Source organism: Perca fluviatilis, chromosome 20 (genome assembly GCF_010015445.1).
Source record: "Perca fluviatilis chromosome 20, GENO_Pfluv_1.0, whole genome shotgun sequence".
Taxonomy (NCBI): Eukaryota; Metazoa; Chordata; class Actinopteri; order Perciformes; family Percidae; genus Perca; species Perca fluviatilis.
In genome coordinates, this window is record NC_053131.1 from 21,409,187 (window position 1) to 21,433,925 (window position 24,739).

Below are 24,739 nucleotides of genomic sequence, written 5' to 3' on the forward strand. Positions count from 1 at the left end.
TCATGTTCCACCAGTTCCCCGTCGTAGGCATTTTATGAGTTAGGATGCATTCAGAGGAGAAAGGTTAAGCTTACAAATCAGCCCATGTGGTTCTCTTTGTAACTCAAATGACTTTCATGGTGTGTATGGTACCGTGCATAAAGTATGGCATGCACCGCAGATTTTCTGTACTTTGCATGGTCAGGATAATGTACGTATGTCACAACAGATATGAATCAAAGGGGGAAAAAAAGATGTTAGGAAAGGGAAGTGCTTAAGTGGCAGTGCGTGAGTTTGGCTAATCTGAGGCTTAATACAGCATATGTTTTCTTGGCTGTGATAAGCCGTTATGGATTACTCTCGCAACAACATGATCTGCAGTAGAGTTGTTTTTGCCAGCATTATTTCTTGAACAAGTTTGTTTGTGCTGATTTGCAGCTCCTATTTTCTCTACTCTGGTTTCATAGAGAGCTAAAGCATTAAAGCCTCCAGTCACAATGTTTTTTTTTTCAGAACCCCAATAGAACTGCCCCAGAGACGGAGCATACAAAAGCTTTAGGCGGTAGTTTCCCCTCTTCTACTGCCAGTATGCCAGTTTGGTGTTCTCCAGAAGAATGTCCTCTCTGTTGCCTCAATCTCTATTGGCCAAAAATCCAATAAGGTCTGATAGGAATTTTTCTTCACAATTAGCCAAGTGCCATAATAAGTTGTTCTTGAGACTCAGCGCTTATGTCCTCCTCCAACTAACTACTTTCAGATGTGTCTGGTTCACTCTGTCCTTGCAGATAGGTGTACACGTACACTCTGACACGAACACACTTACAAATTCCACCCTTGCCAACACACACACACACACACACACACACACACACACACACACACACACACACACACACACACACACACACACACACATACATTTGAACACAAACAAGCATGCATGCACAAACATGTAACACTCATTCTCAGAACTTCTGAGATTTAATGCAGATGTGTGTTGTGTGTTGTTGTAGTGTGGCAAGCCTCTGCCTGGCCTAACCAAACAGGATGATTGCTGTGGAAGCGTGGGCACCTCCTGGGGTCTAAACAAGTGCCACAAGTGTCCAACCAAACCAGGTAAGCCCTCCTGACTAAAGCCATTAGATCTGATTGTTCCGCTCTGTTCCATTACACACTTAAATTTAATCTATTTCTAATCTAGTCTAATTCTGTTGGTATTATTTTCAAGTTTTTCTGTATTCTTGTGCTATTATTCACATTGGTTCAAAACAACAAGATGCAGCTGGGCTCTACTTTCATAGTGCTGTATATTAGGCGTTTAGTCAGTGATGCAGCAGCAGTTGTTTATGCTTGGTGGACTTTTACAGCATTTATCACAGGCCTCCACGATACTGATGAGGATTAGCACATAGCAGCCTTCATTAGAATCCTAAACTCCTCTGAGGTGGCTGTGTGACATTGCCATGCACCCAGTTGTAAAAATGAAGCTGTTTTTCGCTTCCATAAAACCAAAACTAGGAAGCAAATGAAAACACATTTAGCATGAAGATGAGAGCCTGGCAGGAGTGCCACCCACCCTGCGGGCAGATCGAGCCAATGTGGCCTTGAGGAAATGAACAACCGCAATTCAGCTGCTTCCCAACCAGAGCTGCGGTAGGTTCGAGAAACAGCAGCAGGGTGGTTGCATGCCGGCAGGCAGGGTGGGTGGTGACACTCTTTACTGCAGATGGAGACTCGGCCTGACAGCTCTGCGTGTTATTTGGAGGGCGTGCTTATTTGGTGGCACATGGGGACATTTCCCGGCACTTATACATACATTCATATTACGGCCATGCCCGCAGATGTCAGTTCCCCGTACCCTGTATAATGTCTGATCAGACCCTAATCAGAAGCAGACATCCCTCTCCGTCTCCTCCATCTATCATAGACGATGATCCATTCTTTTCTCTCCCTCTCTCTATCTCCCTCGGCATGCCAGATTCCTAAGTCCCCGGCACGATCTCCTTTGGCTCCCAGATGTTTTCCTCTGCTCCCTCCTTTGAAGTCTGGGGGAGAAACGTAGTGAATACCCCATTTGCTCATTTTTGTGGTTGTTTTTTCGGGGCAGCACACTGTAAGCCTGGGGTCCCGGGACACACGCAGGCAAGGAAGGAAGAATAAAGAGAATGAAAGAGATGAAAAATGAAGTTAAAATGAAGTCATGTAGTATGTTTTAATAAGATAAATGCTTTGAATTCCTCTTGAGTGTTATTGTTCTCAGTTTAAACACTTGGCTAGATGTTTCAGCTGCATTTCTCTCTTACTGGCCAAGATGTATGCTTTCTTACGTGTTTGTCAGGATTGATATATAGCCTGAAGACAACAGCCCCTGAAAAACAACCTTTTATTTCTCAGTGAATTGGTCAGTTGTCGGCTTGCAGTGTGGGGAAAAGTCATACAGCTTTATAAGAGTCTCCTGTGTCTGTTGTTAAGTATGTGATAATGATCTCACAAAAGCCTAGTTTGTATTTTGGGGTGTAACGCTACCATTGGTCAGTTTATAGCAGGTTACAAAATGCACTGTTGACTGAGAGGAAGCATTGCTACTTCATTTTCTTTATTACATTTATGTATATGATACCAACATGACCACATTATGATGGCGACAGTTCTGTTTTAGTAAGTCTTTGCCACCTTTATTTACTTCAGATATCTCTATTAACCTCTTCTAGGCCCATCCTGCCTCCACATCAATGTCACTATGTTTGCATGAGCCTCACTCGGTATAGGTAAAGGTACAGTATCGACTGATAATCAGCACAATGCTATATGCAAATATAGTCTCATGATGTATTGCTGTGGTTGCAGTCTGGTTGTGTCTCTTTGTGAAGTCTGTGAATGTATATGCATTTCAACATACAGCTGACATTATATAGCTGGTTATTCAGTATGCCGATGTGCTGCAATAACTGTAGTGTGCTATGAGTTTTCTTAGAGATTTGCAGTGCGGTTTTCACGAAATCGGCAAAAAACTGCGCGAAATTTCCCATAGACTTTAATGGGAAATCTTCGGGAAATCGCTTAAAGGAGAATTCCTTTAACATAGCTGAAAACACCCCCTCTTTGGGGCCATACTGTATCGCCATACTTTAATGTAGGAAAATAATTCTAAGTTTAAACCGAAGACAAGACTATGGCCTTTATTGGGCTGAATGGGCATTCTGGTCAAGCACGGTTTCTACCAAATCACAGTTTATGTATCGTCCAGTTTTCAGACCGTTTCAGATTTTCTAACGTGTGTGTATGGGGACGGATTGTTGAGAGCCAGAGGGGAGGACAGAGGGGGGAGCTGCAGTACGATTCTCTGAAATTTTTCTAAACAAATTGCTCTCTCCCCTACAGTTTTCACTCTTCAGACATGTACCAGTAACTATGGAATCCACCGGATTTAAACTTTTGGCTCTGTTCATACCAACTGCAGATAGAACCAATGGAAAAAAATATCTGGAAGGACGCAGAAGGTTCCCTGTTTGTTACCTGCTCTGTGTCGCATATATTTCACACCACAAACATAAAAACCACATCAATGTGTTCGCCAGACTTTTATCTTTCTTGTGATGATAATATTTTTGCCGTTTGAACCCACGTTTTTGAATTAAAGAACGAACTTCAGAGTTTTTATCATTAAATGTACATTTTTGACCTGTCAAACATACAGTCTCCCCCCTTTAGCAACACATACTGCCACAGGAGGAGAAAAGGAGAGGACAAGAAGAGTAGAGGAAGAAAGGATGAGGAGAGGAGATGAAGAAAGGAGAAGAGGTGTTATTTTTCAGCTAACATGATGTCATGATGGACTAACTGACCAACTGACTGACTCCTATCTGACTTCAGGCCTCAACACCAACAGGTGTTTTCACAGAGACGAGGCTGTAGCGCACCTTAGATAGTCCTGCTTCTAGCTCAAAAACCCTAACTACTATCGCTTAATGTTTAATACTGTGACAGATATCATGACACCCTGCTGGTCATCCTGTGCAAGAATGGTGTGTGTTGTGTCAGAAATGTGAGGACTATTTTAGCTATCCAAAAAGGGCCTCTTTTTGTTCTCCTCCTGGCATTTCTTGTATGATGTAATACAGGAGGCAGTGCGGCAGTTGGACACGGCTTCACTTGGAAGCTCAATGTGCCTTACATAATGCCACTCTGAGTCTGTACATTCTATCCAAAACACACTAATGTAAAAATGTCAGAAGGGCTTTTTTTCAAAGTCTCAAAGAAGTTTGAATATTTTTAAAAGTATTAATGTGATTTGAAAGTTGAATACTACCCTGAATGTATGAAAGATGTGGAACATTTTAAAGTTTGAATAGTTTCTCCAAAATTCTGAATAACCAAACACAAACTCCTCCTCCTATCTTGGAGACTCTTTAGTTTGGGCCATGTCAAACAGCAGATTTACTGTTAGCCAGTGCCATTCGGATGTGCACCAAGTAGTAGGCACACTGTCAAAATTTCTTGCGGAATTTTCTAGTTATTTATTATTATACACCAAGGACTATATGTCACTGTTGTGGCAATAAGGGTATGTAATGTGTGTGTATGTGAAGCAGGGCTGACGTTATAGAGCCATGATTGCCGGTACGTCCCATCTCGGTGGGAGCTGAAGCCTTCAGGAGCCAGAGCATTTAAAAGTCACATACTGAGTATTCCTGGGTCATAATGAGATCCAGATCAACCAGAGGAGGCTGTAGTCAGCTCCATCCCTCTGTTTCTGATGATAAGGTGGCGTGAACAAAAAAACTAATTCAATCTAGGGTTGTCATTTCTGATGGAGAATCTGATGTCCTGTAGAGGGGGTCAAAACTGTCCTTGAGTACGAGAGCTGACCAGTGACTGAGTGAGTCAAGTGAGAATGGAAATTTGGTTTCCAGGTCCCATGAAGAGCACATAACAGAAACTGAGAGGAAGTTTATATTTGAAAAGCAAAGAGCCAAGGTGTAGTTGTTTGTGCAACTCTTGGCATATATTTCATTTCAGTAAAGTAATCTGAGGTTCCCAAAGCCAACTGAAGGACATTTGCTGCGGCCCGAGTCTGACCCATCCTGTAGCGTTGGCATGACTCTGTATAATTGTGCTGGCAGCCCCTCCCTCACTGTGAGTTTCACAGCTATTGGAATTCCACAAGCCGTTTGTCTTACCATCTGTCATTGCTGGGCAGCTTCCATCTCCGTGACTCTCCCTGTCTGCGAGGCTGGGAGGCTTCCCAGGGAGCCAGATCAGATGTCCCCAGGGCTTAAAGCAGGGGTCACCAACACGGTGCCCGCAGGCACCAGGTAGCCCCCAAGGACCACATGAGTAGCCCTCAGGCCTGTTCTAAAAATGAAAATTTAATATTGATATTATCTGTTTCCCACCTTGTTAAGTCATTGTTGATAATTATTGTGAGAAATCATTAACATGATCATTGTCTTCACATAGATAAGTATCATTAATCATTAATAATCATATATAACTAAAGGCAAACTGAGCGCATTTGTTATTTCAGAAGAGTGTATCAAACTGGTAGCCCTTCATATGACTCAATACCCATGAAGTAGCTCTCAGTTTCAAAAAGGTTGGTGACCCCTGGCTTAAAGTAACCAACACACCCACAGGAGCCTTGGCTTCTTCTAACTCTACCTCTCTGGGTCATCAAGGTCATCATGCCGTCACTGCCTGAGCACCACCCACCCCTCCACCCCTCCTTTCTGTGTCTCTCTGTGTATCTTTGTAATGGGGACACTATTCTTCATGAGGTTTAGATCAATAGTCAGATGAGGCAAAGAAGGAGGGGGCCCACAGGGCTCAACAGATCTTCCCACAGGAACTCATTTCCCCCAAATCTCCCATCTATCATCCAGACATTAAATCAGACATACATTGAGGGGCCAAAGCCTGTGCTTATTACTTTTTATTAGCACTGATCAAACATGAATACTTGTTAATAACCAACAAAAACCAGAGATGCAGAGACTTTGCCCTTTAGAAATAGGCAGCGAGGGAACAGATGCGCTGGAACAGCTCCACAGCAGCTTCTTATGGTGATTAGATGTAGACACATAGTCACATATCTTTGACAGCATTTGATTCATTGATGTTGACTTAGTGTTATCCCTTCACAACTAGAATGATGGAATCTATTAGCTGGGCAGCAGTGTGGCTAATCAGTGTGGAGCAGACCTAACCACTACAAGACATCCCAGTTGGAGGCAGATGGATATGAAATTTGTGTTGCGTTTCTTAATTGGATACAAGCAAAGTCAAGCACATTTTTATTGGGAATGCACCGTGGCATGCCTTCTTTTGGAACTAGCTTAGGTGGTTAATATTCCACAGTGACTTGGAGATCATAGAGGAATGTGGGTCTGTTTTAAATGTGTGTTTGATGCGGGTTCCATTGCTATCAGAAGCTTGGAGAAGGGCGTTAAGCAAAATTGTCAAACTACAAACAGAGATGTAAAATGCATACTTTAGTGAATAGGAACAATGAAAAATATGTTTTGAGTACAGATTTAATGTTGCAGAAAAATGAAAAAATCTCCTAATCAACCCTTTTTGTTGCTTCACATGTGCCGTGGGATGGTAATAGCAATATGATACAGATACACAGCTAAGACTGTTAATGATTGAGCAAATATCTTGTAGCTTTTGCAGAGGTTTTGTGTCTATGTCTGTATCAGCAGGAGGAAGTTGATATTGATTCCATGTGTCCTAAGTGATTAGCCTCTGCTTTACTGGCAGGGGCACATTATTTACAGGGCATGTGATATGGACCGTGCCAGAATGGCAAATGTGGCGCGTGCCAAGGAGACATTCTGTTTTGAAAACAAATGACTTCCCTTTAAGCTGCTTGCTCCAATCAAGCATTGGATCAGAGGCCAAGAAGAGATGGCTTTGCCATCTTAGAGACTCAAAAGACCTGAAACCCTCTGTGGTGATTAAAGAGCTCTGTTTGCTCCTGGTTTTCTTTCAGCAGAACCAGTTTGTCCCGTGGCGGCATGTCAAAAAGTAAATTGCTGTAAGGGTCCTGAGGAGGACTTAGCTTTGGTGTTGGTTGTTTTCCTATAGAGTGGTCCCCAATGGTGTGGAAAGGAAGTCTCCTGTTCCCGTCCTATGGATGGCATCAATCCTTCTTCCATTCTCCATCTCCTACCTATTCTCAAGTTTTCCAGTCAAATAAGGGGAGAAGCCCAACACTGAGGTTGCCTCCCAGGCAGGCAGGTCCCTGGGGAAGCTGGTGAAGGGCTCTGAGCCCTGTGATTGATGGACCAGACCTCTCAATTGTCTTAGAAGAACAGCCTCCGGCCCGGGTGGTCTACAGAGTGATTTTACCAAATTAGCAACTAAAGGTTTCTGTGCAGCTGAGAAACCCATCTGACTATAAACTCTCTTCATTCTCAGCCTCCTGCCTCCTTCTCTCTTTACTTTCTCTCATTTAGCATAAGCTGTCCTGTCATTTGAATACCCTCAGCAGGGCCCTGCATAGAGCAAAGTTAAGTTTCATGTTTGATAGAGGGATTTATTCAGATCCAATTTAGGACAGCACCATCTATCAAGAAGCTCCAAGGAATTTGAATTACACTTTCAGGTCAGGGAATTTAAGCAAATATTATTGAACAGTTGCCAGTGGAATGCACAACACCATTCAGTGGATACGGACAATAAATTAGTAAGGGGTGACAAAGTCTTTTGTTGAAAAGGACTACATGGATACACAACAAATGAAAGCCTCTGTCTGTACCCTCAGTGGATACAGACCAGTCTGGGTCTACAGTCTTTGTAACCAAGGGTGACACTAATGATGCACAGCTTAAGCTCACTCTTGCAAGCCACTGCCTGTGTAACTCCAACAAATGACTGTAGAAACAAGCATGAGAACAGACACATAATTAAATCCTCTCAGAATACTGTAATTCTTAGCCTTTTTAAACAATAATTAAAATTACATGGCCAAGTTGTAACAGATTTTTAGTCCTGGGGCTTATCATCCTTTCTTGAGGTAAATGCTCAGAAGTCATGGTTCTGATTTGCTGGTACAGTAGCCCAGGATTCAGACACAACTACAGTGATGTATCAAACCTTGTTCAACATTACAAAAATAATTGATTAATCCAACAGCCAAGACTCTTTGTATCTTAAAATAAATGCATCCTACAAAAAGCAGCCAGTATTTACTGTACATAGTAGGGCTCTTGTCAACCTCTGTATGCTGAGTTTCAGCAGCTGGTTTTTAAAACCTTACTGCAAACACATTGCCCCGAAGGAACAATAAAGATCTACTGAACTGAACTCTGATAACAAACATTTTTAGATCCAAGACGCAAATGAGGAAATGATCAGCCAAATGATATCCTTTATGATATCCCTGTGCAAATAAAGTTTTACAAACATTAATTGTAAATGTGTTTGGTATATGTGGAAACATGCCAACTTTACATCACTACTTAATATCTGTGTGGTACTTCTTACATAATTAGGTCTTAAAGCTGCTTAAGACTTTTACAACATCTCAAGCTGTTTTAAGACAAGCAGAGTTTTGAAATGAGCTGTCTCTCATATTCATGTTGAAGTTGTTACTGACTGCAGAGGTCCTCACCTCCCTGCTAATAAGCTTTATTGAGACACCCGAAACTCCCCCACTGGGCTTCCCTTGGCATGTGCGCCCTGCTGTCACTCAGGCCAGACTTTCCCTGATCCCATCGCTGCAGGAGGGCGTGCCCACCGCCCTACCACAACAGCTCATTACTCAGAAACTTTGAAAGGGGGATTAGGAGGGTGTGGAGGAAGATGAGAAGGTGAGCAGACAGAAACAGGGCCGCCGCTTTGACACAGTGCCCCCCTTTTCCCGTTGCCCCCTTCATGTTGACCCACTTCTGCTTTGTCAACCCTCAGGTACATTGACCCTGCCTGGTCCACTGGGTCACAGCAGGACCAAAACATAACTCAGCTTCCAGGACCGTGTTCCCAAAGCCTCCATGTGGTACACATTCCAGTCACTCCTGGGAAAATGACACAAACTCATGCTGTATTGATGGTAGATGTTTTCAGGATTTCTGTGTTGGTAGTCTATATCCACGACGTTCCACTTCCGGGATTGCTGCAGATGTCCGGTACCCTCTGCTTACTTTGTGTTGGAATTTTAAACTCCGGTGGATTTAAATTCCAGAGGACTAATGGTTAACTGCTCCTCAGATCTCTTCTCCAAACAGGGTGGTGAAAAAGGATGACATAAAATCAGAGGGTCTTCCCTGTTTGACACCTTCGGGGATGCCTGTAAACCCGGAGGTTCACTCTCCGTGCGCGGTTTTCGAGGTCGTCAGTCTTCTCCTGGAGGAGTTGATTTTCTGTGGCTAAAGCAGCACACCGCTTCTCAACATTTTGGAGGCTTCAGGTCATGTGTCGGTAAGGGCTGATTCCATAGCCACGATTCTGGTTCCGTGGTCCTCGATAGTGCCCACCAGAGCAGAATGTGACTTGCGAAGTTCTGAAAGAAACTCAGTCCTCAATTCGGAAATTTCCTTCCTAATGGTCGTAGTTAGCAACTTCTCGATCAAGGCGGGCGTGAGCTCAGTCCCCGTGGACGGACCCCGGGTTTCAGTGGCCGTAGCTAGCTTACCGTCGGGGTCGCTAGCGTTAGCTTCAGTTGTCTGCTCTGAGTCGGATTTAGGTCCCTTTCGTGAGATTTTGTACATGCAGAAGTCGTCGATTGTCATTGGAGACAATACGAATTGAATAGTAAACAGTAGGCTTCACTAAAAATATATTTTAAAAGTCAAGTTCACAGAGCGGCTCCCATATGCGTCTCACCACTCGCAGAGCATACCGGAAGTCTTGCTCATCAGATCTCTGCAGGGTAAATCCAGACAGCTAGCTAGACTTTCTGTCCAATCTGAGTTTTCTGTTGAACGACTAAAGCAACCTTTGAACGTACACATGTTCCACCCAAACAAGTCCCTTCCCGAGGCTATTTTGCAGTGGCGCCATTGTTCTGTCCGGCGCTCAAGACGATCGTGATTGGTTTAAAGAAATGCCAATAAACCAGAGCACGTTTTTCTCCCATCCCGGAATGCTGTGTGGACTCGCCAGACCCTCCCCCGCAGCGCTGTGGAGGAAAGTTTGGAAATGTGAGACTACTGTGTATTGAAAGTCTTTTTTTCTGGCCACTGGGTTTGGAACCCCAACACATACGGTGCCTAATTCTTTCCAGTTACCAAACTCGAAAATGAATGTCTGAGCTTCTAAAACAAATAGCAGAGTAACACAGGTTCATTGTATGTTTGCTGGTCTGGTGGCGTAGGTGGCTAATGTGATCTTGTCTAGTCCTGCTGCTTACCTGCAGTCAGGCATCCAAATAGCTGTTTACATCTGCCCCGAGCCCCCTTTCAGTCGTACATATTAACACGCTGGTTTTCTGGAGCTTTGGTCACAAACACAGAACTTTTCTCCCTTTCCCAGCACACTCTGCCAGGGGACAAGATGTGTTGTCTTTGCTGGCAGGGCTGTGACTGTAGTTTCTTGCATGCGTCACCTCTGTTTTCAACCCTTCGTCGCTGTGGCAGCAAGTTCAAAGCAGTGCTGTACTTTGGTAAAATATCATTTTTTTCTGGCCATGGTGTAAACCAAACCCGATTGTCATCACTGTCATTTGTTCCTGTTTTCTGTGAGTGGGAAATGTTGAATGCCATGATTTCTCTCCAAGTTTATTCTCATTGGATGATGATGCAGTTGAAAATGAATGTGAAATTGTATTTCACCATTATTTATTTATATATATATGTATATATATATATATATATATATATATATATTAAAACATCAAGTTTCATATTTTGGAGAAGTAAAATTCCTATTGAAGTTCATGAATTTGAAAAGCCAGTTTTAGCTGAGATATAAACCTTGTTGTACATGCCACCAAATAGCTTTTTGAAATCTTGGCAGAAACAACTTTTTTTCCAGTGCGTTTATGTGCTAAACAGAAACATGGCTATCATCATCAGGAAGCAATACTGTTAAAAAAAAAAAAAAAGGTTCTACGATCATTGCTTTAAGCTGTCTGATTTGTGACTGTAATCTGAATTGACTGTTACAGTGAGAAACAATTCCGTCATGCTAATAAGCATGTCGTTATTCTTAGAGCTTTCTTCACCCAAACACACATTTTTCCCTCCAAAATCAGAGGTTGGATCATCTCCTTTCAACACGGTATGAAGCAAAATTCTTCATCTTAGTTTATGTCATGGAAAGATCTGCTGCCAATAATCCCCCGTCTCTGTTTAGAAACGTATAGAACCTCATACACACCCGCTCTCTCTCTGTCAAACACACAGAAACACTCAAACACCAACAGAGACTTTCTCTTTACCATGTGATAGTCTCATTGACCTCTCTGTACATTTAATGGAGCATGGTGGGGCTTGACTGTGTTCCGAATGAGTAATGACATCATGTTTTCAGCCCTCTGTCACTATGGCCAAACTGGGTTATTTACTGCAGCATGTCTGTGAACCTCTATGTACACACCTGAAGCGCACACCATATGATTTTTATTGCCTTGGCAAAACAAGCAAAAAGAAGTTTTGAGCCAATCACCTTCCTGTGAGCCGCACATTAATAGTCCTTCCTAGTGTGTGCACGGTTAAAGTATTAGTCTCTTGTTTAAGTAGATTTTCACTGTAGTTGATGATAAAGGTCAGGGCTGTCACGTAGGCTTCCTCAACATATTTATGATGTAAGCACTTCCTTCATCTGTCCCTAGGGGTTGAGGAGAGTTATAGGTAATGTGATTATAAATGACGTTGAGTGTTATCCTTACATTCTGCTGGATGGCAGTGCTGTCTTGTAAATGCAGTGGATGGGGATCCATTTCCATACACACACTCTGGAGTCCCACGAGGCCCAGCTGTGGGTCCCCTCATTTTTCCTCTTGCCAAGATGCTCACATCTGTAAGTTATATGGTCCCCCCCTAAAGCCCAGCTCCTCTTCTCCCTCTGCGATGAATGCAATGCTTTGTGACAGAGAGGCTTGGCACTGTAAGATCAATTTTGCTCTTCTAAAGCTTTGCTTTCTCTTTCTGTTTGCAGCATATGCAGTAATTGCAAATGGACAAGTGGAATGTTCCAAAGGTTTTAAACGGATGAATCTCACACACTGTCAAGGTAAGCTATAAAATATGTTGAAGAATGTGTATGTAATTTTCTGAATGTTATCATGTGATTTACCCCACTGCATATTTTAATAGGTTGTTTAATAGGCTGCTTATTTATTACCCATAACAAAAACATAGGTTATATTAAATATAATGGCATGAATGTGATAAAAACTTACTGCCCATATGTTTCCATACTTACATGGACCCCTGGGGACCTCTATAAAAGTATTCCTTGCTGTATGTCTGGCCCCTATGGGAACCAGGTCAAGGTTACAATTAGCATTGGTCCAGGGTCAGAGTTCAGCAGCCAATAAGCACCTGGAGCTGCTGTTTTAATTGGTCTTTGGGGTTCTGAGTGGAGAATGGTACGACTGGCTGTGATTATGGTAAATTTTGTACTCTGAGTATTTGGAAGGGAGCTTTGGTTGCAGACCTGTTTACCTCCCTATTATTTATGCCAACAGAAGAAAAGCTGTATAAATGCCAGCTCACCCAGCCATCTGCACTGTATGTTAAAACAAATAGTTCCTGAGCATACACTGTGTTTTCCTTTATCGCAGCATCCTCAAGGTGTCTAGTTGTTAGCTGGCTGGTTGTTCATGAAGCCACAAAACCACCCACATTGTCAACTCTGTAGACAATCTACCACTAGAGAATTCAGACTATTTATGTTTGTTGCTGCTGTTAGTGTACAGCACCAGAATCAGTCGAAATGAACAAATAAATCTTGGCCGAATGACACGAATACGAGACTTTCAATAACAAAATGCTGCTTTTCTGACAGTCCACTTGAGCTGTGTCAATGACTTGATTAATGGTGTCATAATCCAAAGGCCAATGCTTACTGAAGTCTATGGAGAGCAACAACATAACGGTCCAATGGACAGCTTTGACTCCATCTATAACAGGCCTCACCCACTGGTTCAACAAGTTCAACATGTTTTCTGATCCTCACAGGACACTACTATTGGCCCATTGATTTTTTCATTTCAGGTAATGATTGAGATGGAAAACATATTTTAATAAAAAACAAAGACCTGTGGACAAGGACACACTTCTTTTCCAATAGTGTGTCAACTAGCCAACACGTGGAAATTTATCTTTTTTATTATTCATGCTTTTTTGTGATTGTTTGAAGATGTTTCCTCCCTTTCAGTTGCTCATTTCTTGAGTTCCAAAAAGCAAAGCTGACAGTTACCCACAATATTTACTGAAGTGCTTTAAAGTCTCTGTCCCATTCAGCTGCTGCTCCATTCTCAAAAAAATATTAATAATATCAGGTCTCGCAGCAACTGTTGAAGAGGCAAAAACCTGCTTTTTCTGGGATTTTGTCATTATTTTCAGGATGGTGTTCAGCTTGCCAAACTGGGGCTCCTTGTCCGAGAAGTTTGCAGCGTATTTTATTGGAACAGTTCAGAGCTTGTCTCATATTCGGAAATAGGCATGATTTACTGCTTGAAGTCCTCTGACCCTTCAATGACGCCCACGATATGATAAGATGCCCCATCAGACCACACGCTGCTCTCTGACTTCAGAGATGATTCCTTATCTTCAGAGCTGCTTCCCAGAGCTTAGGTCAGCTGAATTGGTCATTTGTAACTGTTCTTGTTAGATGAAAGACACACATACTGTAGATGTGTGTGCAGTCTCTGTTGTACGTGGTAAACCAGGTCATATTATCATACACCACTTCAAAGAAGTGATGATGGAAGTCTTACATAACTTTTTTTTTTAAATCAACTTTTTATTGTTTTTTTATATGCAGACATACAGAACAGAGAAACAGAAACTGAACAAGAACAAAATCCCTCACCCACCCTCTGCGGTCTCGAGGAAAATAAAACAAATAAACAAACAGAAATCACACATTGCCTAGTCACTCTCCTCTAATTCTTGTGGCGCTGAGGTCATTAGGTCTGATATTTGTGCTGCTTCGCTTTTCCATGGGTTGATAGTTGATGATTTAGCTTTGTTAATCCTTGCTGTAGAGAGCTCAAGCATAACTATGTCTAGAAAATACGCCAACCACTGTTTTATACAAAGCGAGTGGGGGGAGCCAGCGTTGAGCTATCATTTTCTTGGTTGTAGTTGAGCCGGCTAGCCAAATTTTCCTCTGTCTCCCAAGCAGGTGTAATTTAGAGTAGCAAAACAATCGGGTCAGTAGGAATTCGACATCCTATTACATCATATATTATTGATGTTGTTTTGTTCCAGAACTCATGCACCTGTTCACACTCCCAGACCATATGCAACTTCCAGTTTGTTCAGGTTGACAGAATGTGCAATAGGGAGTTGGAATGACTTTAGAGAAGTATCTCTTCTGGGGAGTCCAATATGTCCTATGACATATGTTGAAGTGGATATACTGGTGATTTGGGTTCTTGGAACAGTGGAAAATGTTGTCCCAATCTGTCTCCCAGTTAATTGCGTTCCCCTCAGAGCTCAGCTCTCGCTCCCATTTCTTTACTATTGGGAGTTCTCCTATGGATACTTGCATCAGTTTAGCATAAATCTTGGACACTAATCCTCTCACAGGAAAATCAACAAAAATTTGATGACTGGGTGCGCCTCAAGACTGTTTGCCCATGGCACTCCATAACATTTTAGGGCTGATCTTAAGCAAAGATAAAGGTAGAAAGATGTCCTGGGGACCTCAAAACTAGCTCTCAGGTCTTCAAAACTCAACATAACTTTTTCATTGAATAGCTGGTCTAAAGTATAACTAGCTCTGTCACTCCACTGTTTACAAGCAAAGGGTTTGCTACCAGATATTAAGTGTGCATTGTGCCATATTGGGGTATTCAAATGCCACTTATTGGTGTAGCGTAGTTGCTCCTCCATCTGTTTAAAATTAGTCAATGTGTTGGTGATAATATACTGCTGAATTAAGGTATCAAGTTTCTTCCAGAAATGTATTGGTGGGGGTAAGGGGATCATTGTACTTCACACAAGGAACTATGTTCATTTTAACAACAGCAATCCTGGACTGTAGTGATGCTGGCAGCGCAGACCAGTTGGCCAGATCCTTTTGAACACTACTTAATATAGTTTCATAGTTGTCCTGGACAACTCGCTGTAGCGATGCGTGTATGGTAATGCCCAAATATGTAATTTTGCTTTGGGTTGATATTGTAACACTAATGGCTGATGCCACATGCCTGTTGTTCAATAAAAGAAGATTAGATTTATTCCAGTTCATTTTACAGCCGGAGATTGAGCCAAATTCGTAGAAGATCTTAAGAATTTTTGGAATAGAGTCCTCAAGATCAGAGATGTACAACAAAATATCATCTGCAAATAATGATATTGAGCTACTATTGGATTTAATGTGGACATTACAGATTTTATTTTGCCTTATGGCTTGGGCTAAGCGGAGTGCCAAGACTTTGGAATAAAGCTTAATATAAGTCCCAATGAGGCTGATGGGTCTATAATTTGAACACATGTTTGTCCTTTTTGGGTATGACAGAAATGACTGCAGTGTTGGTTTGTTGGTGAAAAGTACCCTTCTCTATGGCTGAAGTTAAAGTTTGTAAAATGGTAGGTCCTAATATGTCAAAATACTGTAGAAGAAGTTCTGATGGAATTCCATCCAACCCTGGCGTTTTCCCTTTTTTAATGCTAATTTAAGTTCCTCTAACGTTATAGGTTGACCCAGTTCTTCTGCCTCCTCTGGGTCAAGAAGAGGCAGGTTTAGTTCTTCTAGGAACTTCTGGCACTGTGTCGGATCTGGGTTGCAGGAGGACTCATACAACTTTGAATAGAAGGATTGAAAAGTGACGCTGATATCCTTAGGATTTGTTGAGATACCTCGGTCTGTGCAGATGCTGTTGATAGTAGCTCTGGATTTGCTTTGTTTTAATTTCAGAGCAAGCAATTTGCTTGGTCTTGCATAACTCTTTTGACATTTTGGATCAACTTAATAAAATTGCTACCAACAATGTTTAAACACTGACATTTATCATATTGAATACTGCCTGGGGTAATCAGGTTGAGACCTCAATATATTAGGTTGTACAGCCTGCTTTGGCTGTATTTTGAGAATATGCATTCCCTCTATTCACAGTTTCTGAATGGATGCATTTCTGGCCCCATAAGTTATGTCTGGTTTTAGACTTCCAAAGTTGTCATATAGTACTCCCTTTAGCCATAACAACCAATTCATAGCAGAATACTCCCAATTGCTTCCCGTTTCCATAAATAATTCTTCCGGTGTTTATGTGAGTATTGGTTTTTCCATAAATTAAGAGTGACCAAGGTCAAGTAAGGTTGCAGCAGACTGGCTGATACTTGTATGCAGAGTTTGGAAACTTCTTAGATGTATTGCAATCATCAATATATGTATCATTAGACAATAAAAACCATGATAAAAGCTGCTGATGGACACACACAAGGAGTATTTGTCAATGAGAGCAACCAAGCATAGAGTCAAAATACATGTTGAGATTAGTGCTGGTCATAACAAGTTGTCATGGAAGTCAGTTTCAATCCCAATCAACCCACCAGCAGACTGTAACAATAGCACTAATCTGGGACTCAACCGAACCATGGATTAAAGACCCCATGTGATGAAGGCTGAGCCCAACACTGACCTGAACTCTGACCAGATAGCATGCTGCTTAAACTAAACTCCCACAGTACCTGTATAAGAACATTGTTGCTCCTAGCTCTGTAGAGTGTGTATATCAGCAAAGGCAGATGTGATATCTGTGGTGCTTCATTATCTTCACAGTATGTGCCATATCCCGCTCATCCAAACAGGTTGCTTTTGCTAATAGAGGCTTGTTTACATTGTCATAACATAGAGGCTGGAGACTTTGGCATTATAAGGCCAACTTCAGCTTTAGAAGTAGTTTCTCCTAAGAGAGATAGAAAGGTGCAAAGAGAAATGGAAAAACAAAGGCCAACAGAGATAGAAAAGAAGAAAGAACAAACAACAAAAAGAACATTGTGGCATTCGTTGGATTTGCTTCAATCCACCGAATTTATCAGCCTCAGTCCCTTGTAAACTAACTTTTTCCAGCAGGAAGCAAAACAACAAAACAAGAGCAGATTAATTAGAAATGGGAAAATCTGTGGTGGCAGGCTGTCGGGTTCCAGTCATCAAAGCAATGGGAATAGACCTAATGATGTACTCTTTGTTTAACACGGTAGAACAACAAACTTTGCCTGGTCCTAGCGTGATCGCATGACTAAGCGCCTGAAATATGTCCCCCTGTGCTCCTGGCTGGCACATTAACTGGCTTGCTTGCCTCCATTTGGCTTAGTGACTCAGGAACTGTTGGAGCAATAAGCAAACTCCACTAGCCACTGTCTCACTCCAGCACATGGTTAAGGCCAGACAGGGGGGAAAAACCTCTTTAAGACTTTCACTCATTGACGTAAGCGAAGGATGCTGTGACCTTATTGGACACTGTCAAGGAAAGATGCTGAGGAAGATGATAATCTAAAACATGTTTCTGTTTCCTCTTGTGTGACGGTCCAGGTTTCAAAGTTAAGGTTACCTCAGCCTTGAGAGTTTATAATATCTTTTAGTCAGAAGGATACATGATTGAGTATATTCTGCTTTACAGTGGTCAAATGTATTATATATGTTTCCTTCATGTCATCACTCCTCCTTGCTTTCACACAATTGTGAAACCTGAAAGTTTCCATATTTCATCACCTCCCAGCAGCTGTTTTTTTTTTTTTTTTACGGCATGATCTATTGCAATGTTTTGTCACCTTTCAAGTTTTAAATGATTTCTAAAGCCTTACATCATCTCTGCTGGTCTGCAAGCATGAGTACTCTGTATACTCAATGTGAAATGCAATACACCAAATCTGATATCGAACTTGTACCCATTTTGATTGAGGGGTTTATTGTGAGCTCCAAAAAAAGTTCTTGTCAGAGGAAAAAGATGTCTCATGATGTTTCCATAATGAGAATTGAGTCCATGACTTACGTACTGCATATTTCACAGACATCAATGAGTGCCTGTTGCCTGGGCTCTGCAAGAACGCTGAATGTCTCAACACCAAAGGAAGCTACAGGTGCACGTGTAAACCAGGCTTCATGTTAGACGCTGACAGGAGCCACTGTGTCTGTAAGTATTGTAACACATCATTTAGGCTGTGGCCGTTCTCTCATGTATTGCATTTGAATAAGATGGATGTATGGACTTCTCTCCCCAGCGGACAAGGCTGTGTCTGACCAGAGGGCATTCTGCTACCGATCTGTGTCAGCAAGCACATGCTCTCTGCCGCTTGCTCAACACATCACCAAGCAGATCTGCTGCTGCAGCCGAGTGGGCAAGGCCTGGGGCCCTTTGTGTGATCGCTGTCCTTTGCCGGGATCAGGTACAGCCGCCAAAAGTTACCCTGCTGCTGCTTCATGTGTCTCGAATTCTCCTTTACAACTCATACACTGTTCAAACCTAAGACTTATCTCCTTGTCCATCTGCTAGCTAAAGCTTCCATTTCTCGTTTTACTGTACTGTACTGAAAAACGATTCGCTGGGTTAAACACTTTTGCAGCTATGAAATGTCACATGTAATCTTATGCAAGGGCTAGCAATGGTAGTGAAAGCCCAGGCAATGAATATTTACCACTCCGTCACCATTCTGCTCTTTGCCAGGCTTGTAAAGCAGTTCAGAATAACCAAATGTGTTTGGAGTGGAAAAGGACCAAAAACATAACAGTTTTCATATTTTGGAGGCTGCATAATAGTGGAAGTCAGTCTTGTGTTATCACTCCAACCCTCAGAGAGAAACCCCACTAATAGGCCGGCAAAGCTTCACAGCAGAAATAAACAGCTTGGCCAAGTGAAACATGGGAAGTAGTTGTCATCTTTCTTTTTTTTCCATACCGATCTAATCTTCAAAGTCTCTGATAGAAACAGGCTGGTTTTATGGAGTGTCTGTACTGGCCAGTGATTCATGGGGATTGTCATAGATCAGATATCACACAGACCTCCATGGTGCTGCTCAGCCAGCACTGACACAGTATACAGACACAGCCTCTGATTATTTTGAACGCTGGCTTTTGTATGGCCTGACAGGCTGTTTGAGCCATGTTCTGAACCAAGCAGCCAGGCCCATTACTTGTGACTTTGTAACAGGAGCCCGTTTACTATCATTCCATATTTACTGCAGTTCCTGTGATGTGGCTCCTGATCATATATAGCCCCATTTCCCTCCACTTTAAATTCATCATTCAGTAGCCTATCATATCCACGTTTCCTGCATTTACAGCAACCACATATCTGTCATTACTCATATCTCTATTCCAGACTCTTTTGGCCTAGAGTTGCTGGTTTTTAGGTCAGGTAGGGGACACAGTGCTTCTCACTTGTAATGGATTCACCATCGCTGAGGTTTGTTGGGCTCTGACACAAAGAGGTGCAGTCTCCCTCCTTTTATCTAGCCAGCCAATCCTCCATTAGCCTCTCACTCACACGCCTCTACACCAAAGAGTTCAAAGGTCGGTCAGAATTACATGATCCTCTACTTCCCCCACTGGCATGGCTGTGCCTGTTTGAGTGGGCAGATACCCCCCCGCCCCCAATCTTTCTAAATCCCCTTGCTAGTAGCCCTCTGTGACAGCTGTCACTGGTCTGCCAGCTAGCTAGGTCTACAGCAATAGCCAAAATCCAACCCCCTCGTTCACAGCACACAGTAAAACACAGCAAGCTCTACATAACAGTATTACACGGATGGCTTGTGGTATTTCTATGAATATCAAACAGAAATATGAGCCACAATTACACTCTGGCTCATTGTTTGCTGCTATGTGTTTCCTACCCCGCAGACCATTTCAAGGAGATCTGCCCAGCTGGTCACGGATACACCTACTCACGCTCTGATGTGCAGATTTCTCTCAGACAGCTGGAGGAAGATGATCTGCAGAGCACAGGAGTCTCATGGGAGGAGCAGAGCCCCACTTTCCCTCAGCCTCCATCCATCCAGCCCTGGCTTCTGCTGCCTAGCAGGCCACAATACCCCAGCTATCCACAGACGCCACAAGTACCCCAATACCCTGAGTACCCTGAGACACCACAAGGACCCGGGTACCCTCTGACTCCACAGCAGCCTCCCCATCCCTCTTACCCAGCCAGAGAGACACCTAAGCATTCGGAAGGTGAGAATAAAATGTTTGGTACATTAAATCTCTGCCAAGTTGACTTTAAGGTTGGTAAATGTTTACTCTGAATGGTAAAGAGATGAATAGTTGCTGCTGCTGAATGTTATGTACCTATTATGCACTTAGGCCTTGGAGTTATCCAAACATGGTATTCACTTTTACCACAACCCATGGCATAAAGCGTCTTTGAGTTCCATGTAAAGCGCTATATAAAACTTATGTATTATTATTATTATTATTATAAACATAAGGCAGGGCAGCGGAGTAATACACAATATGATTTTTTTCTCTATGGGATGCAAATTTATTTGCGTTTGGTGAGAATTCAAACATCAACAGGATGTTTTGATCTCCATAAATAAATGAATGCTTGATCCAACATTGAACATATTTGGAGTAGTATTCATGTCCCCCATCCATCAAAGTGAAACCCCTCTGAGCATCACAGCAATGCACACAAGTAATCCACACTAGCCATACATCTAAATCCTCAGGCTTTACTGTAAATGTATATTCCTGATTTAATGCTTGTGAGATACTTTATTGGCAGAGCTATGACATTTTGATTTATAGGAGGAGACAATTCTGTAAATATTTAGGGATTTTTGTCTTCATTATCAGAGATATCCATTTCCTTGTCTCTCATTTTCCCTTTGGCCTGGTGTCTGCACTACTTTTCTGATACAACTTTCTCTGTCTGGCTTAGAGGATGTGCCATAAGCTTTGTTTTATTAGAAAGAAAGACCTCCAAAGCTCTAAGTCAAGGGCCTAAAGAGACCATGGGCTGTTTTGTATGTTGTGTGTACTCAGTAATGGTACTTGTTAATGCGAACAGAATGTCAACTTTTTGCTACTGATAAACTTTTCCTCTTCTTTCTGTCTCGTGGCAGATGTGGAAATTCTGAGCCCGGTAAGTTATATCACCGCGTAAACCTCTTGGCACGTACTTTTGAAATGTTTATCTTAGAGCGATATGCTAGCTATCTCAGCTGGAGGGTTTGTTATGATTATGTAACTTATTCAGACCACATTTTGGTAGATACACACAGCTAATTAGCGCAGAATATGACAACAAAAGCAGACACACTGTATGAACACGAATATGGTGGTCAAATGTAACCAACATCTTTGACATGCAATATTTGCTTGTTTTCTAGCCAGCTGTTGTGACTGACTCACCACTGAAATATCCAGGTATTTGTCTCTTGGCTTTACTTATACAGATCATACAACACTACTTGGTCAACCTTAACAATTGCCTCAACTCTGTTGTTTAATGCCTCTTGTGGTTTGATTTATCATCTCAAAGCTCAATGGCCAATAGCAGTTTCAGTCAGGCACACACACATGATGTGTTTTCTATAAATTGCTCACTCCTGCACAGCGGTGGCAGTCTCAATCCTACTCTGCCCTCACGCCAGCGAAAACATTTACATTAAAGTCTGAAGGTTGACTACATTCAATGAGTCTACTTGATTTATTTTGGTCGTTGTACTGTTTTTAGCCTGGAGCAAAGAGTAGATTTTTTTTTTTTTTATTGCTGCCCAGTGAGTGACAGCTGAGGCAGTAGTGGTTGGGAAAACAAGCCGTGTCTCGTTTAGCTTGTAGGGAATGAGAATTTACTATGTGTCACAGTGTTAGCGGTTCACTATGTTCGCACTCACCCAGTCTCGATCCCTCTTCACAGAGACTTCTCCAGACTCCTCCATCAGCAGGCCAGCTTCAAAGGACACAACCCACACAGACTCAGCCACAGGTAAATCATACTTTCGAAAATAAAACACTCTCATGAAACACTGGATCTAAAATCATCAGTGCCTAATTGGCAGGTGGGTATGGAGCTGTAGGACGATCATGCTCTGAGTCAACTGCTGGCAAACAGCAGCACATCTCATAAGACATTTTTTCAGGCTTACCCAGAGTTAAGACGAGGAGAGCTTGTATTATGCTTTTATTTGACCCCTTTTCTCAGAGCCAATTTGGCTTGAAGATGCCGTGCTGCACAGAGGGTGAGAGGGCGAGAAACCAAGACTGTGTGTCCTCTTGGAAGGGGAGGCTATCCTGAGCTGACAGTGACCAGATTTATGAAAAATGGAAGACGGGTGGATGACGGGATTAAAGTGTGTTTGGGTGACAGAGAGAGTGAGCGTCAGGGTGATAAGGAGGAGAATTTACAGTAATCCTATGGAGAAAGACATACTGTAGTGGGGTTTTCCCTCCTTAACCAGACACAAGGGCCCAGTCCAGACAGAAAAATACAAGAACACTAACTTCAGGCTCTACTGTGCATGACCTGCTTCTCGCTGAACCCCTATTGTAAGAGCTCCATACCACCTGTTAGAACACTACAGTGTTGTAAAACCTGTCCTCTCATCCAAGACCTCACCTATAAAACAGCAAGTCGGGTTCCCATGGAAAACAACATGTGTTAGTGGAATGCAGTTTTGTTTTACTTTTTACAGTGTCTGTAATGTTACATAACCCTTAGGTCAAAAATATTGTTGTCTGCCTGAGTAATGACTGTGCACATCTCTGTGGCTTTTTTTGAGGTATTGATAAGTGTGCCACCACCCCCTCCATATGTGGCCGTGGGAAATGCATTCCTGTGCAGACTGGCTACACCTGCCACTGTGAGCCAGGATTCAAGCTCAGTGCACTGCAGACCAACTGCATTGGTAAGCAACAATGGGAGAGAGCGGGAGATAGAGGGAGATAGACAGGGGTAATGGTGGAACACTCAAAGAGAAGGAGGGGCACACAAACACACACATGCTGACACCAGAGGCCCCAGCAGCTCTGTCTATCATCGTCTCTGTGCAAGCAAGTCCTTAACACCAAACATTACACGGCACAGAAGCCTTGAGAAATGAAGCGAGCCAAAATGAAAGGAATCCGTTTGTTTATGTTGACCTGTTCCGTGATGCCTGACAACAGCGTAAAGGCCATCCAAAGAGCTGCCACAGAGCTTTGATCCCTTACCTCACAGTGACGGCCTTGGCCGGAGACTCCGCTCTACTCGGCTGGGCTTAGGCCCATCACTGAGGAATTCCTGCACAGTAGAGGAGCTCCAAAGTCAGGCCTTGGAAAGTGTACAGTCTCTGCTGGTGAAATGGAACTGCAATGTAATGTTGCATTTGATCTCTTGTTTTCACCTTCTCTGTCTTTACTTTCTTTCTCTGTCTCCCATTGCAGATGTGAATGAGTGTGACGAGGACCCATGTGAAGGGAAAGGCCACTGTATGAACAACTATGGCTCCTATACCTGTCAATGCCACAGTGGTTACAGCCAGGTGATCACCCAGAACAGGAAGTTCTGTCAAGGTGAGATGCAGCAGGAGACATAATGTTTCCAATGGATGAAAGCCACTGTTAGCTTTCGGCTCTCTATTAGAGCACCACAAGTTCTTGTCTGTCAGCGCTGTTCATTTAAAAAGCATCATGCCCTAATTAATGCTGTGGAACACAATAGTCACTTTCTTTTCCTTTCTCCTTGGTTTTTATTTAAACTGGCAGACATTAATGAGTGCAGCATGCCCAACAAGTGCCAGAACGGTGAATGCGTCAACACACAGGGATCTTACACCTGTGAATGCAACAGTGGCTTCGCCAAGTCTTGGAGAGACCAATGCGAAGGTGACATGCATGCATGCACAAGCGCATACAGACACATAAAGTTCACACAACGGCACAATGCTTGCCAGGCCTATTTGTTTGCTGCCATAAGTTTATATGTAGCCCGGTAACTTTAGGTTACTTAACGTAACCCCGGTTCTTTGATAACAGAGTGAGGTGTTTCACTATGGGAATCGCCTCGGCGTGACCAACTATGGAAGCTCCAATGACACCACGTCTGTCCGTGACAGACAGGTCGAACTGCTAGGGCCACGCCCCCTCATATAATCAGTCGACCAGCTCCTTACAATGACTTCTTTCCGTTTCTCTGCAAGGAGGGATGTGTTGGTAAAACACCTCTCTCTGGTATGCAGCCAGCAGTGTCATTGCATTTAGAGAGCACACTGACTGCTGCATATCTGTACATCCTCTGAAACATGGAGGTGGTGAGGTGCTCCATTTTGTTAGGCAGTGAAATGCTGTGGGAGGCTAAGAGAGAGCGGCGGTTTGGGTGGAGGTGATGAGCCACTCCACCACTGGGGGTTCGGCCAGCCCCAGTGCCCTCATACCGTGGATCTCAAGCTTAGAGTAACCCTTGGTTGGGAGATTACTCTTAAACGGGCTGGACCAGTACCGGCTCATTTCCTTCATACAGGCAGACACTGCCAGCAGAAGCTGTTTCGCAGACGGCTGGGCTAGTGGGAGCCTCTTGTTGTACCGGTCTCTCTCTGCCCCCTTGGGGTCCTGGGCTGCCGGCCATTGTATACCCAATTTGGCCGCCCGTTTACAGACCTCGTACAAGTCGCTGTCTGCTGGGGGAGCAGCTTCGGATGCACTAAGAGGCCTTAACTGTTGA

At 43.0% G+C, this 24,739-nt stretch overlaps 1 protein-coding gene across 1 annotated transcript in view; it reads left to right on the forward strand.

Annotated features, from left to right (window-relative positions):
• Positions 1 to 24,739, forward strand: part of LOC120548794 (latent-transforming growth factor beta-binding protein 2-like) — a 91,694-nt gene that overhangs the window by 40,778 nt on the left and 26,177 nt on the right. Inside the window, exons 8-18 of the mRNA XM_039785276.1 lie at positions 993 to 1,095; positions 12,082 to 12,156; positions 18,113 to 18,235; positions 18,324 to 18,488; positions 19,939 to 20,268; positions 21,162 to 21,181; positions 21,429 to 21,465; positions 21,959 to 22,027; positions 22,821 to 22,946; positions 23,464 to 23,592; positions 23,785 to 23,904. Coding sequence (XP_039641210.1) covers positions 993 to 1,095; positions 12,082 to 12,156; positions 18,113 to 18,235; positions 18,324 to 18,488; positions 19,939 to 20,268; positions 21,162 to 21,181; positions 21,429 to 21,465; positions 21,959 to 22,027; positions 22,821 to 22,946; positions 23,464 to 23,592; positions 23,785 to 23,904 — 1,297 coding nt within the window. The remainder of the gene's footprint in view (positions 1 to 992; positions 1,096 to 12,081; positions 12,157 to 18,112; positions 18,236 to 18,323; positions 18,489 to 19,938; positions 20,269 to 21,161; positions 21,182 to 21,428; positions 21,466 to 21,958; positions 22,028 to 22,820; positions 22,947 to 23,463; positions 23,593 to 23,784; positions 23,905 to 24,739) is intronic.